General features: G+C 45.4%; 1 protein-coding gene across 2 annotated transcripts in view; it reads right to left on the reverse strand.

Annotated features, from left to right (window-relative positions):
* EPHA8 (EPH receptor A8) overlaps window positions 1–12,994 on the reverse strand; it is a 61,355-nt gene that overhangs the window by 20,589 nt on the left and 27,772 nt on the right. For both annotated transcript variants that reach the window (XM_082229933.1, XM_082229932.1), the window contains exons 4-6: window positions 10,646–10,801; window positions 4,519–4,854; window positions 1,072–1,196 (exon numbers count right to left, since the gene is read on the reverse strand). In XM_082229933.1, the coding sequence (XP_082086059.1) occupies window positions 1,072–1,196; window positions 4,519–4,854; window positions 10,646–10,801 (617 nt within the window). The remainder of the gene's footprint in view (window positions 1–1,071; window positions 1,197–4,518; window positions 4,855–10,645; window positions 10,802–12,994) is intronic.

The following is a 12,994-nucleotide window of genomic DNA, read 5'->3' on the forward strand; positions in this document are numbered from 1 at the left end:
ATCTAGCCATCAGGACACTACCCAGGCCACCTCGTCATCAGCCCTGTTTTGCCTTCCCACTGCTTTTTCCTGGCTAGAATGTGTCCTTCAACTCTGGCAATGTCTTTTGGATGGTGGTTGAGGATGGATGGGTGCAGGAACTAGTCTTTTATACAAAGGTAACATCTGCAATTTTTGCTCCAATCACTTTTGCACCTGGCCACTCCCACCATCAGATCTTTGAAGGGTCCCCGGAAAAACAATATTCCTCACCCCTGGATCAAAGCCTTGTGCTAGAGAAGGTATTATTGGAGATGTGGACAGGAAGTAGCAATGGGTTTATTTCAGCCTTTCCATACTTGCTTGGCTTGCCTTCCAAGTTAACTTGGGGAATTTCTAAAATCAGTGTTGGAATTTGGCAAATGCAGGGTTTGCTGGAGTCTTCAGTTTATGGTTTTACTTGGTTTCCTTGTGGCTTACTGAAGCACACCAACCACCAGAGCTTATGAAGATGGATGAAATCTGGTCAAGAAGGAATCATGATTCCATCAGGATTCCTTTTTATGCTGCAATTTAGTCACTGCACATACGAGCACATGTGCATGGAATCCTGATGCAACTGCATTTAATCAATGCACATGCATGCAATCGCATTAATATTCCGTGTTGTGCTGTGATTTAATCGGTGCATGTCGGAGCATGAGCAGTTGTGCGTGGAATCTCGATGTAATTAAGCAGTCATGTCAGAACTCCATTTTACACTTTGATTAAATCAATGTCATCATTACAACTGTAATTTGTAAGTTAAAAAAAAAAGGCAAGCTGAAACCTGTGAGAAACTGCACATGCACAGTTGTCTGAACAAAGTCTGGAAATAAAAGGAAGCAGAAATAAATAGCTGGTTGCTAATGGAGAGGTGCCCTGTGGAAGCAAGACTCTGGAAGGAGGAGGAGGAGGGGGGGAGAGATTTCCATTAGCCTTATTTGCACCTTAGTATCTGGAAAGCAACTTGGATGGAGAGATTTAGCACAAGCAATGGCACACCTTGCCCAACAGAGAGAGCAGACAGTCAACCAGCACAATTGCTTTTACCTTTTCATAGTACTTGATCTCATATTCCAGAATGATGCCGTTGGGCTGATCCGGTTCCTGCCATAGGAGCGTGACACTGTTTTGGCCCACGTTCTCCTGGTGAACGGCCAGCACTTGGGATGGAGCTATGGAAACAGACAATAGGAGACCATATGAGGTTGGTGCTGATAATGCCAAGGTTGCAGGTTTGATCCCTGTATGATACAGCTGCATAGGTTGGGCTAGATAATCCTCAGGATCCCTTCAAACTCTACAGTTCTAGAGGAGAGAGAGAGACAGAGACAGAGAGAGGCCATGGTGGAAGTGGAGAAAGCAAGGAGGCCAGCTGTAGATGGAGTCAGAGCCATTGCAAGGTGGGCCCACCTCCTGTTTGATTGCAAGTAAGACAGTAGAAAGATAGGAGCTGGCCAAGGGGAGACCGAGGTTGGTGGGGTTCTGTTTCATCTGCCTTAGTGGACCACCATTGTCAAATGGGTCAAGAGGTTCTAGGTGGCTTAGGTAACCAAACTCAGCCATACAGCAATTGCTATAAGAGGGAGACTACATTTAATCTCACGACAAGCACCAGTTAGTGGCATTGTCAGGCAACTGCCAGGACATCAGTACTCCAGGAAGGCTTACTATGGGTGCCTGCCTTGTGAATTCCTAAAAACACTCAACAACCATAATAGCATGACACTGACTTCCATCCATATACAATTCGGGTTGCAAATTTTCCCATTTGTTTATTTGATTCCGTTTGGGAATCACTTCTCATACGATATCTCGAAGGGACTTTGCAGCAAAAACGCCAGCCACCCAAAAATTAAAAACAGTTCCAGATAAAAAACAAAATTAATTTTAATATGTTAAAAAAACCAAAAACAGTTTCAGGCTTGATACAGGCAGAGTCTGGAATAAAGATCTGCCATTGAAAGTGTTGTTGACAAAGGAAGGTTTTCAAAGAATTGGAAAGAATTCTTCAGCAAAGTATACTCCAACTCTGAATTGGAAGAGTACTTCATTCCTCAATAAATTGGTGTGTTGACCTTTTCTTGCTATCTAGAATTAGCGGTTCATCATTGCTCTTGCTATGTAGATGACATTTTGTATGTATATTAAACATTTTTGCAGAGATGGCCTCTGCCTGATATGTTGGGGGAGGGAATTCCAAAAAGGAGGTGCCACTACTGTAAAGGCATGATTGCTCTCTCATACAGAAGTGACCTCCCGATAAAAGCAGAGTAGGCATGTCAGGGGTAAGATGATATTTTAGGTATATTTTTCCAGGTCTTCCTGGACTAGATGATCCTTTGGGTCCCTTCCAACTCTGCAATTCTATGACTCTACGAATTAAGGCTGCAATCCTATGCCCACTTACCTTGCGCTATGCTCCACTGAACTCATTTCTGAGCAGACATGTATAGGATTGCTCTGTTAATCTGCAATGTTTTTAATGGGTCAAAACATCCAGAGTAGGGTAGGTATGTGAGATGGAGTTCTGGTTGGTTCTATCGTGGAGGGGAAAGAAAAAGAAAAGAAAAGCAGAAAATAATGGAACTGGGAAAGGTCACAAAAGGCAACCCAAATAAACAGAGGATGAAGAATCTTCCTCACAAAGAAATGCTTTTTATTGTTGTTGTTGTTGTTGTTTAAAAAAGGCTATTGGAGGGACATGAAAGAGGATTATATAATGTTCCATTGGTGTGGAGGAAGTAAATAGAGAGGATTTCTTCTCCTTCTCTCGTAATACTAGAATGCAAGAGATCACCCTGGGAAATTGGTTAGCAATAGATTCAGGATGCATGGAAGGAAAAGACTTCTTCATGCAATTTCTAGAAATCAGTCAAGTTTGTGGAATTCAGTGCTACAGGGGTGGCGATAGCCACTAGTCTAGGCTGCTTTGCAAGAGGATCAAGCAAGTAACAGAGAGAAGGCGAGCACCTAGGACCTGCCAAAATGAAAAAGGAGGTTCAAAGAGGGCAGCAGTTTGCATAAAATCTGAACGTGCCAATTTGGGCGTTGCCAGAATGGCACCTGTGGAAGCCCATGAAGTTAGGCTTGAAAGAAATGTTCCATTGCTGCTAATAAAATGGGTTGCAGTGTGTGCTTGGTTGCGGTGTGCATGGTATCCACCAACAGTTTCTCCAGTCTGCAAATGTGTCTATGGGCCCAAAACGGCTGGTGAACCCAGGGCTCATACATATGTAGAGATGCACATTTTGAAATGATTGCTGCAATTTAAATAGAAGTGCAATACCTAGCACAGGAGTGGAGAAGACTGTGACCAGGTGATCTGGGTGCCTGCTCAGCCAATTGTAAAGATGCCACTGATGGGCAACATCAAGGCCCCTTCCATCTTCGTGTTCATTATCTTTCAACATTATCAGCAAAGCAGACCCTACAAATGTCCCTATTTTTCAGGGACAGCCCCAAATTTACAGAAGCCATCCCAGTTTCCAATTTGATCCTGGAATGTCCCGTTTATTCTAAGGATGTCCCTATTTTCATCAGAGAAACACTGGAGGGTATGGAGTTATGTGACCTCCCCAAGCCTAGGAGATAATTAACTATACAACCTTTAGATGACATCTGAAGGCAGTCCTGTATAGGGAAGGTTTTTTAATGTTTTATTATGTTTTTATATATGATGGAAGCTGCCCATAGTAGCTGGGGCAACCCATTCAGATGGACAGGGTCTTGTTGTTGTTGAATAGGACATCCCTATTTTTATTGGAGACATTTTGGAGGGTATGGTAACGCTCGTGATCTGCACAGCCCTTCAAGGAGAGGACTGTCGTCTGTAAAGTAGGCCACATAACCACCTGAAATAACATGGAGCTGGTGATCAAGGACATCTGACCTAGGGAACCATCCATGTCACTTAAATTTGGGAGCACCTCAATGAATTCCAGCCAGTGCTTTTTTCTTTTCTTTTCTTAGAAAAAAGATACTGGTACTCACCATGAAGTTGTTAAATTAAGTGCCACACTTCTAACATTTAGGGGGGAAAGGTGCCAGTACAGTGGTACCTCGGGTTACATACGCTTCAGGTTACAGACTCCGCTAACCCAGAAATAGTACCTCGGGTTAAGAACTTTGCTTCAGGATGAGAATAGAAATCGTGCTCCAGTGGCGCGGCATCAGCAGGAGGCCCCATTAGCTAAAGTGGTGCTTCAGGTTAAGAACAGTTTCAGGTTAAGTATGGACCTCCGGAACGAATTAAGTATGGACCTCCGGAACTTAACCCGAGGTACCACTGTACTGAACAACACTGAGTAGACAACACTTGAGTTAAATGGACCAGGCGTCTGATTCAGTATAAGTCAGCTTCTTACATGCCTGATCCTGCCATAAAAACCTCTTTGCCCATTCAGTGAGATCTACCATGTTCAGCCCTGAGAAGCAGGCTAAGCAGAGGCTGAAAGCCAGGCTGGCAGGGCAAGCAGGGGGGAGGGCATCTCCTACCTGCCTGGTTTGTGGTGATGTTGACGGCAACAAATTTCGGTGGCTCGAGGGTCAGGTCGGAGACCCCGTTGACGGCCTCCACCCAGAAGGAGTAGTTGGTGTGGGCCAGGAGGTTGGTGACAGCCAGGGATCCCTGGGCCAGGTTCACAGGCTGGGGCAGGAAGCGGATGCCAGGGCTGCAGGCCTCGCACTGGCCAGAATCCCACAGGCAGTGGCGGCAGAGGACGTTGTAGAGGATGTCGCTGCGGCCGCCTTTGTCCAGAGGCGGGGACCACTCAAGGGTGACGGAGGTGCCATTCACACTGGAGAGCAGGTTCACGGGGGCAGAGGGAGGACCTGGAAACAATCAGGAGGAGCGCAGGGTCATGGAGGGAGAGTTGGAAGGAACTTCCATAACAGCCCTAATATTTGTTTATTTATTTAGGGCATTTGCACCCTGTTCTTCATTGACGCGGGTGGCGCTGTGGGTCAAACCACAGAGCCTAGGGCTTGCCGATCAGAAGGGCGGCGGTTCAAATCCCTGCGACGGGGTGAGCTCCCTTTGCCTGGTCCGTGCTCCTGCCAGCCTAGCAGTTCGAAAGCATGTCAAAGTGCAAGTAGATAAATAGGTACTGCTCTGGCGGGAAGGTAAACGGCGTTTCCGCGCGCTGCTCTGGTTCGCCAGAAGCGGCTTAGTCGTGCTGGCCACATGACCTGGAAGCTATACGCTGGCTCCATCGGCCAAGAAAGCGAGATGAGCGCCGCAACCCCAGAGTCGGCCACGACTGGATCTAATGGTCAGGAGTCCTTTTTACCCTGTTCTTCAGTCAAAAAAAGGATCCCAGCCTGCAATCCATTAAAACAGGCTTATCATCTTAAAACACATACACATGGAACACAACGCACAAGGGAAACGGGACAGGGAGGAAAGAGAAAAACTGAGCCAAACCTCAGGCACCAAATTTTGAACAGCTGTTCCTGTGCCAGCTGGCATAGTTCAAAAGCAGGAGGTGCCTGATGGAGCCAGGCCTCCAGCAAAGCTGATGCAATGAGCTTTCTGATTCCTATCTCTTCCACCAAGGTAGCCTCATGGAATGGCTGTCCCCACATGATGGGAGAAGAGGTCTGCAGGCAGACCCCTTTGCATCCTCTCCTCTGCTCCTGTAGACATATAACCCTGTCCCAGAGTGGGGAACATGCAGCTCTTCAGATGAGGCACAGCCAAGGTGATGCCCTCCAGATATTACTGGACTACAAGTTCCATCAGCCCTGGGGCATGCGGAGGGCACTACCTTGGCTACTCCCATCCACCCCAACCAGCATGGTCAATGCTCAAGCATGAAGGGAGTGGGGGGCAAATGTTGCACATGGATATAGGAATACTGCCCCCTCTTTTTGAGCCAGGGAAATGGGCTGCAGAACAATGCATTGGCTTGCACAGGTGCACAATCTCAGTTTAAGGTGTTTAAATCTGCTGTTTGCATGGTTTTTTTTTGTGTGTGTGTGTGCATGTAATTGATCGTATGCGATTGTCAACCAGGCAGATGTCTGTAGGAGATAAAGGGTGTGGCATGCCTGGTGACAGGTGAGTTTTCCACTAGCTCTAACTATTTAGAGACAGTCAGGTGTATTCCAGTGCTTGGGCTCACTCAAGAGCTCATCCAAATGGGAATTTGGAGACAAAAATCATCCAGCAACTTGCATACGAATATTCAAAATATTTTCGTAGTGTTTATTTATTGCATTTTATATTCCACTTCTTTCTCCAAGGAGCTCAAGGTGGGGGGGGTGTATTCTCGCCCCCCCATTTAATTTCACAATAACCCTTATTTAATTGGCAGCACCAGTTTGAACTGGGGCCCTTCTGCATGCAGTGCATGTGCTCTAGCATCAAGCTAAGGTCACTCTTTCTGACCACAGGATTAAAAACAGAGAAGCATAGAAATGAAAGCTGCCCTAAATATCCAAGTCAGTAGAACTCTGGGTCCTTGCCAACCCCCCCCCCCATTTGTTTACCACCTCTGCTCCCCTGTCAACAGGCATCTTCCTGACCGCAAAAAGAATTTGTTCAAGCAAATGATGGGATTTGCACGTCTATCTACAGAAAAATTGCAATGAGATGCAAATGGATTTGCATGGGTCTCCTGCTCCTAAAACGAAACAGGCTCTCTTCCTCTGCCTCACCCCTCTTGCAAATTCTGCCCCCTTTTATCTTTGGCCTGCAAATCTGAGAATTTTGCTGTTTTAAAAAAAGTTTCTCATTTTTCTACTCTTAAGCTGTCCACATCAGTTTTAAAAAAGCAAGTTCTTGTGAAAATGCGCCAGCGCTTTACGGCAAAATCTTCCTAATGTTTCCGTACGCTGTTTTCCCTAATGCATACATATTTTGCAAAGCAATTTTCACTCCTTTGATGGATTTTTGCAGGCTGCTTTGAGGACTGGTACAAGGTGTCCAATGGTGGAAAGACTTGGAAAGCAAGGGGTTCTCCTTTGTTAGAGGTTTTTAAGCAAAGGCTGGGTAATTAGCTACCAAGGATACTGGAGCAGCGAAATGGCATCCTCTCTGACTCTTACAATTAAAATATACAAACATGGATGCATAACCTTGAAATCCAAAATGCCGAAATATAATGGATAGAACACTATAATCTATATAACTGATAGAACATTATAATCTATATAATTGATAGAATACTACTACTACCACTACTACTACTATTTTGGGCAGGAAAATAATATTACTATTTTTTAGGGCAGGGAATTTTTTATGGACCACATCAGATCCTCTTTCAAATTTTCACATTGGTGTTTCATTTTATCTCCCTTTGGAAATGCCTCACCTTTTTGACCTGGATTCCAGAATAAGTGTGCAAACAACATTGAGCATGCTGCTGGCTCCCAGGGGAAGACCTTTTTTTATTATTAATATTATCTAAAGGAAAACCAGTTGACAGACAGAAAGGCTGAAGCCCTTAGGACTAGCAGAGGAGCTTCCTGCTTGGCAGGTCCCTCAGGTGGCTCAGACCTTTCATGAAATGCACATGCTTGGCATGCACAAGTTTGCAGGTTCAATCCTCACCATTGCCAGTAAAATCATCATAATTTTAAAGGCAGCAGGGACTGTAAAAGCATTTCTACCTGAGACAAAGTTGGGGGGAAACAGTCTGTTGAAATGATCTGCCCTGTGTTTGTGTGTTTAAAAAATGGTTTGTAGCCAACTAAGTTCTACTCAGAGAAGACCCACTGAAATCAATGGCCTTCAGTTTGGGCTCATCCATATTTAACTTTGCTCCGTGAATTCTAGACATAGGTACGGCCTTTCTAGGGGTCCATGTCCAGGTGAGATTTTATTGTTCCGGCTGTTTCCCTGGGAAAAGCTGTATTTTACCGCTGAATCAGGTTTTTCCCAGGTTGTTATTTGCTCCAATTCAGCAAGAAAATGCAGGTTTTCCTGAGGAACGCGCCAGGACCAGACCAAAAGAAAAGAAAAACACTCAAACACAGATCTGGAAAGCTCAGACCTGTACCTAGAAAAGCACAAAGGTAAGTATGGATGAGCCTTTTGTCATATTCTTTTATTTCAATGGGCCTACTCTGAGTAGGACTGTCATTGCAGAGATATGTAATGTAACAGAAGGAAAGAAAAAAGAAACATCAGCTCACAATTAAGAACTATCTATCAATCCTGCTTTAGGCATATTCTTGAATATAAGCAGTCCACACACCCAAATAGATATGCAAATTAGACTGGCAATTATAAGATATACGTTCGGATGTAGAAATGGCAGGAAGATTTTCAAGCCCAGTGAGTTATGGATGGTGGGTGTTTATCTTCCTGTAAGCCACTTTGCAACCATAAGAGCTTGAAGAGTCCACTTTCATTATCTCATTTCCTTCTGGCAGGAAAGTGGTTTAAAAGCACTTCACCGTGTTCGTAAGCAGATAAATTGGGGTGTGTTGGATCAGAAGTGTTGGTTTTTTGGTGATTTCCCTAAAAAATACGGCAACCCGATATGAGCTAGGGACCATATATGCTTAGTTTGCCGCTGGAATTAGACAATTTTGATGTTTTGACATTGTTGCTGAAGACATTTTGGTTGAAGAAGGGAGTGCAACCCGGTCATTTTATGGCAATTGTACAATTGTAGAAACAGTTTTATTGCTTTAGTTTATGGGGTTTATCATCTTTTCTATTTTATCTTATTTATTTAGGAAATGCATAGACTGATAGATCAACACAATCTTCCAAGTAGTGCGCAAATGAAATTGGAGTGGGTGGAGCCAGAGGCAAAGGTGGGCGGGACAACACACACTCACATGATCCTCTCTATCCTCCATTCAGACATGCAAGATGCAATATCAGAGTTCAAGGACACGTTCTCCACAGTAACTCGAGCAGGGCTCTTACTGTGGTGGCCCCTATTCTGTCGAGATACAATGGGCACCTACTATCTTCGCTTTCTGGAAACAATTGAAGACAGGTCTTTACCACAAATGTCTAGTCACATGGCTTCAGTTTTAAATGCATTTGCTCTCTTTTTTGCTTTTTTAATTGTCTTTAATTATGTTTAGTGTAAATCATATTGGGATGGTTGTTTGGAGGGGGATTCATTTACTACTACTACTACTGCTAATAATAATAATAATACTTCTACTCAGGCAAAAATACTTCAGATGTAAAGCACTGAGAGGTGTGGCCTGAGTGGAAATCCAAGGGCCAAACAGAGAAAGCTTGAGGGCCACATTTGGCCCCTGAGCCACCCACCCCTTCCCTCATATTTATGAAGTTATGCTGCTTCACTTCCTTATTGCATTCTGGTATCAGGCTAATTTATTTCTGATGTTCCTGATCCCAAGAAATCAGAATCACAGGCTAGAAAGAGAAGCCAAGCCAATTATGAATAGTGCAAAGCATGCGGTATTATTTATTATTTATTTTATTCATTGTTTATTTTATTTGCATCCCACCATTCCCACCCCCCTGAGAAGCTCACGGTGGTGTAAATGGTTCTGCCCCTCCTCATTTAATCCCCACAACAAACCTGTGGGATTGGTTAGGCTGAGATAATAATAATAATAATAATAATAATAATAATAATAATAATAATTTATTATTTATACCCCGCCCATCTGGCTGGGCCTCCCCAGCCACTCTGGGCGGCTTCCATAGAAACCAAAAATACAATAAAATATCACACATTAAAAACTTCACTGAACAGGGCTGCCTTAAGATGTCTCCTGAATATCAGGTAGTTGTTTATCGCTTTGACATCTGGTGGAAGGGCGTTCCACAGGGCGGGCGCCACTACCGAGAAGGCCCTCTGCCTGGTTCCCTGTAGCTTTGCTTCTCGCAATGAGGGAACCTCCAGAAGGCCCTCGGCGCTGGACCTCAGCATCCGGGCAGAATGATGGGGGTGGAGACGCTCCTTCAGGTATACTGGACCGAGGCCGTTTAGGGCTTTAAAGGTCAGCACCAACACTTTGAATTGTGCTCGGAAACGTACTGGCTGAGAGGCAGCGACTGGCCCAAGGTCACTCAGTGAGTTGCAGGGCCGAGCAGGGATTCGAACCCTGGTCTCCGAGGATGTAGTCTGACACTCTAACCACTACAGTAAAGGTAAAGGGAGCCCTGACCGTTAGGTCCAGTTGCAGACGACTCTGGGGTTGTGGCGCTCATCTCGCTTTATTGGCCGAGGGAGCCAGCGAACAGCTTCCGGGTCATGTGGCCAGCATGACTAAGCCGCTTCTGGCGAACCAGAGCAGCGCATGGAAAAGCCGTTTACCTTCCCACTGGAGCAGTACCTATTTATCTACTTGCACTTTGATGTGCTTTTGAACTGCTAGGTTGGAAGGAGCAGGGACTGAGCAATGGGAGCTCACCCCGTTGCGGGGATTCAAACCACCGACCTTCTGATCGGCAAGCCCTAGGCTCTGTGGTTTAACCCACAGCGCCACTCGTATCCCAACCACTACAGTACACCACACTTAATATTTGTTGGCTCTGGCTCCTCCCTCACTTTGTGGCTACAGGGTGCTTGTCAGTATCTTGGGAATTATCCTCTTTTATCTGACGGAGACTCGCAGTAAGGGTCTGGGTTGTCCAGGCACGCATGCAATTCGAGGGAGCATTGGTGCATGAAGTACATACGTGTGCAGGCTGCCGAAGGAGGGTCCTGCGCTGCTCTGTAAAAGTTGCTCTCACAGCGACACACCTGTGCCGCCTGGGTCTCAGAATAGCTGTGGGCAGGGCAGGTGGCACACAGCTGATCCCCAGGGGAAGACTTGTAGAAACCCAGTTGACAGGCTAGAGAGCAAAAAAAGGAGAAAGGATAGAGATGAGAAGGCAGAAGACCAGCAGGTCAGTGCATGAGCTCCCACTGTGGCAGATCCCTGGGCAGCCCTAACCTTTGCTGCCGATGTGACACGGTGGAAAAGCAACCCGTTCCCATTCAGATGACTTTTGCTTCCCTCATTGATTTTGTCCTATGGGGAAACTAGACAAAAGTTGGCTGTAAATTTCACTTTGGGTACCGTAGGCTAGTTTCTTCACATGCACCCCTGTCTATCCTTCCATCACTGCATGCAAGAGGCACCATCAGATTTCCAGGGCGTATTCCAGCCAGGCAAAAACACTCAAGGAGGCAGCAAAGAGGGGTGAAGGGTGTGCCTTTTCAGAGTCCCAAGGGCCAGGTATAAAGGTCTGGAGGGCCACATGTCACCCATGTGACTCAGGTTCCCCACCCCTGCTATAACCACTACACCACATTATCTCTCTAGCTTTTAATTGGTTGGTTTAGTTTCTGGAAATCTGAACTTTGAAGGCATGGTCTTCCCAATCCGCCACTCATTCCCGTTCATCAATAAAGAGCTGCTCCCCCAAATACTAGTTGCTAGGCATCATAATTGGGGAGTGTGATGTCACACTCAATTCCTGCTTGCAGACTTTCTGGGGACATCTAGCTTGGCTTTCATGAGAAAGGGAAGCTGGTCTTAATAGGCCACTGGCTTGATCCACCAGGGATCTCTTTTTTCTGATTCATTGTATTCACCTTTAAAAAACCGATTGTTCAGATTCTGAGAGAATAAGGAGTAGCAATCGCTGGACTTGTAAAAGAATATTGTGAAATGATCCATAATGAATTGGGGGAAAAGTGTTTAAAAGTACTTTTTAAAAAAATAACACAGAATCCTTTCTGTTAGGGATAATTCAGACTGAAATTCCCAGGTGCTCAAAGGGGTTATTTATGTATGCTACTATTGCGGCCCATGTTTTGTTAGCCCCAAAATGGAAAACGAGTGAGGTCCCAACCAAAGAAGGAGGGTAACTTAAATCGACAGAATATACACAACTTGCAGACTTAACATATAGAACAAGAGAACAAGAAGAACATACGTTTAAAGAAGATTGGAAAACGTTTATTGAATATATGGGAAATAATTGTGTGCAGCTGAAAATGCTGGCAGCATTAAGATAAATTCAAAGGTGTAAACAAGTTTTGATGGATGCAATAATGGAATACTGAATGGTATAGTTTTTGTAAAATATGCAGGGATTTGTGATATGTAAAATGAACCATGGAAAGATAAGAGAAGTCATGGATGTCTTAAGGATGTGAAATCAGTATTTTAAATTGTAAAACAGAAAATTGTGTGTGTGTGTGTGTGTGTGTGTGTGTGTGTGTGTGTGGAGTAGCAATGGCTGCTAGTCAATGTGGCTCTGTTCCACCTCCACTATCAGAGACATGAAGCCTTTGAATACCAGTTTCTAGGAGTCGCAGGCGGGAAGAGTTTCTCTTGAACTCAGGTCCTGCTTGCAGACTTCCCATAATGGATGTCTGGTTGACCACTATGAGACAGGATCCCGAAGCAGATGGTCCTTTGACTTGAGCCAGCAGAGCTCTTCCTACGGTCTCAGAAGATGCCCTAAGGCTGCTCTGCAGATCCCATGACTTTTGGAGTACACATTGGTTTTCTAGGTTCACTCATTTCCCCACCACCTTCCCCATAGGCAGAGTCTGCCTCTGACTCCTGTTCCTTCTTGCCGGCCCTTTTCCCTCACTGCTTTCCTTCTTCCCACCCATCTCTCTATGTAACCAGCTGCCACCTGCCGCGTCCTCCTGCTTCGGGAGCTGACAGGCTCATCTCCCAAAGCGCGGGTGGGTGGGAGGGCCCAGCCAAGCCATCTGCAGCATGGTCCATTTGTCCTCCTGCTCGCTCTTCTGAGAGACAGGAGAACATCTGCTAATAAGCCGATGGGATGGCTGAAATGATAGGCAGGCCTGTCTGTCAAAGAGATGATAGCAAAGTGAGAACCACTCTGCTGGGTACCAGCTCAGAGTTCAGGGGGGCGGGGCTGCACCATGCATATGAAAGGACTTTGGGGACACAAAGGCTGCATTCAGAGCAGCTCAGCACAGGAGTAAAGAAAAACAAGACAGGCTCACTCCACCCACCCACCCCCCTACCCCACAATTGCCAGGTTCAGAGCCTGCAACCA

This window comes from Podarcis vaucheri, assembly GCF_965113315.1.
Source record: "Podarcis vaucheri genome assembly, chromosome: 7".
Taxonomy (NCBI): Eukaryota; Metazoa; Chordata; class Lepidosauria; order Squamata; family Lacertidae; genus Podarcis; species Podarcis vaucheri.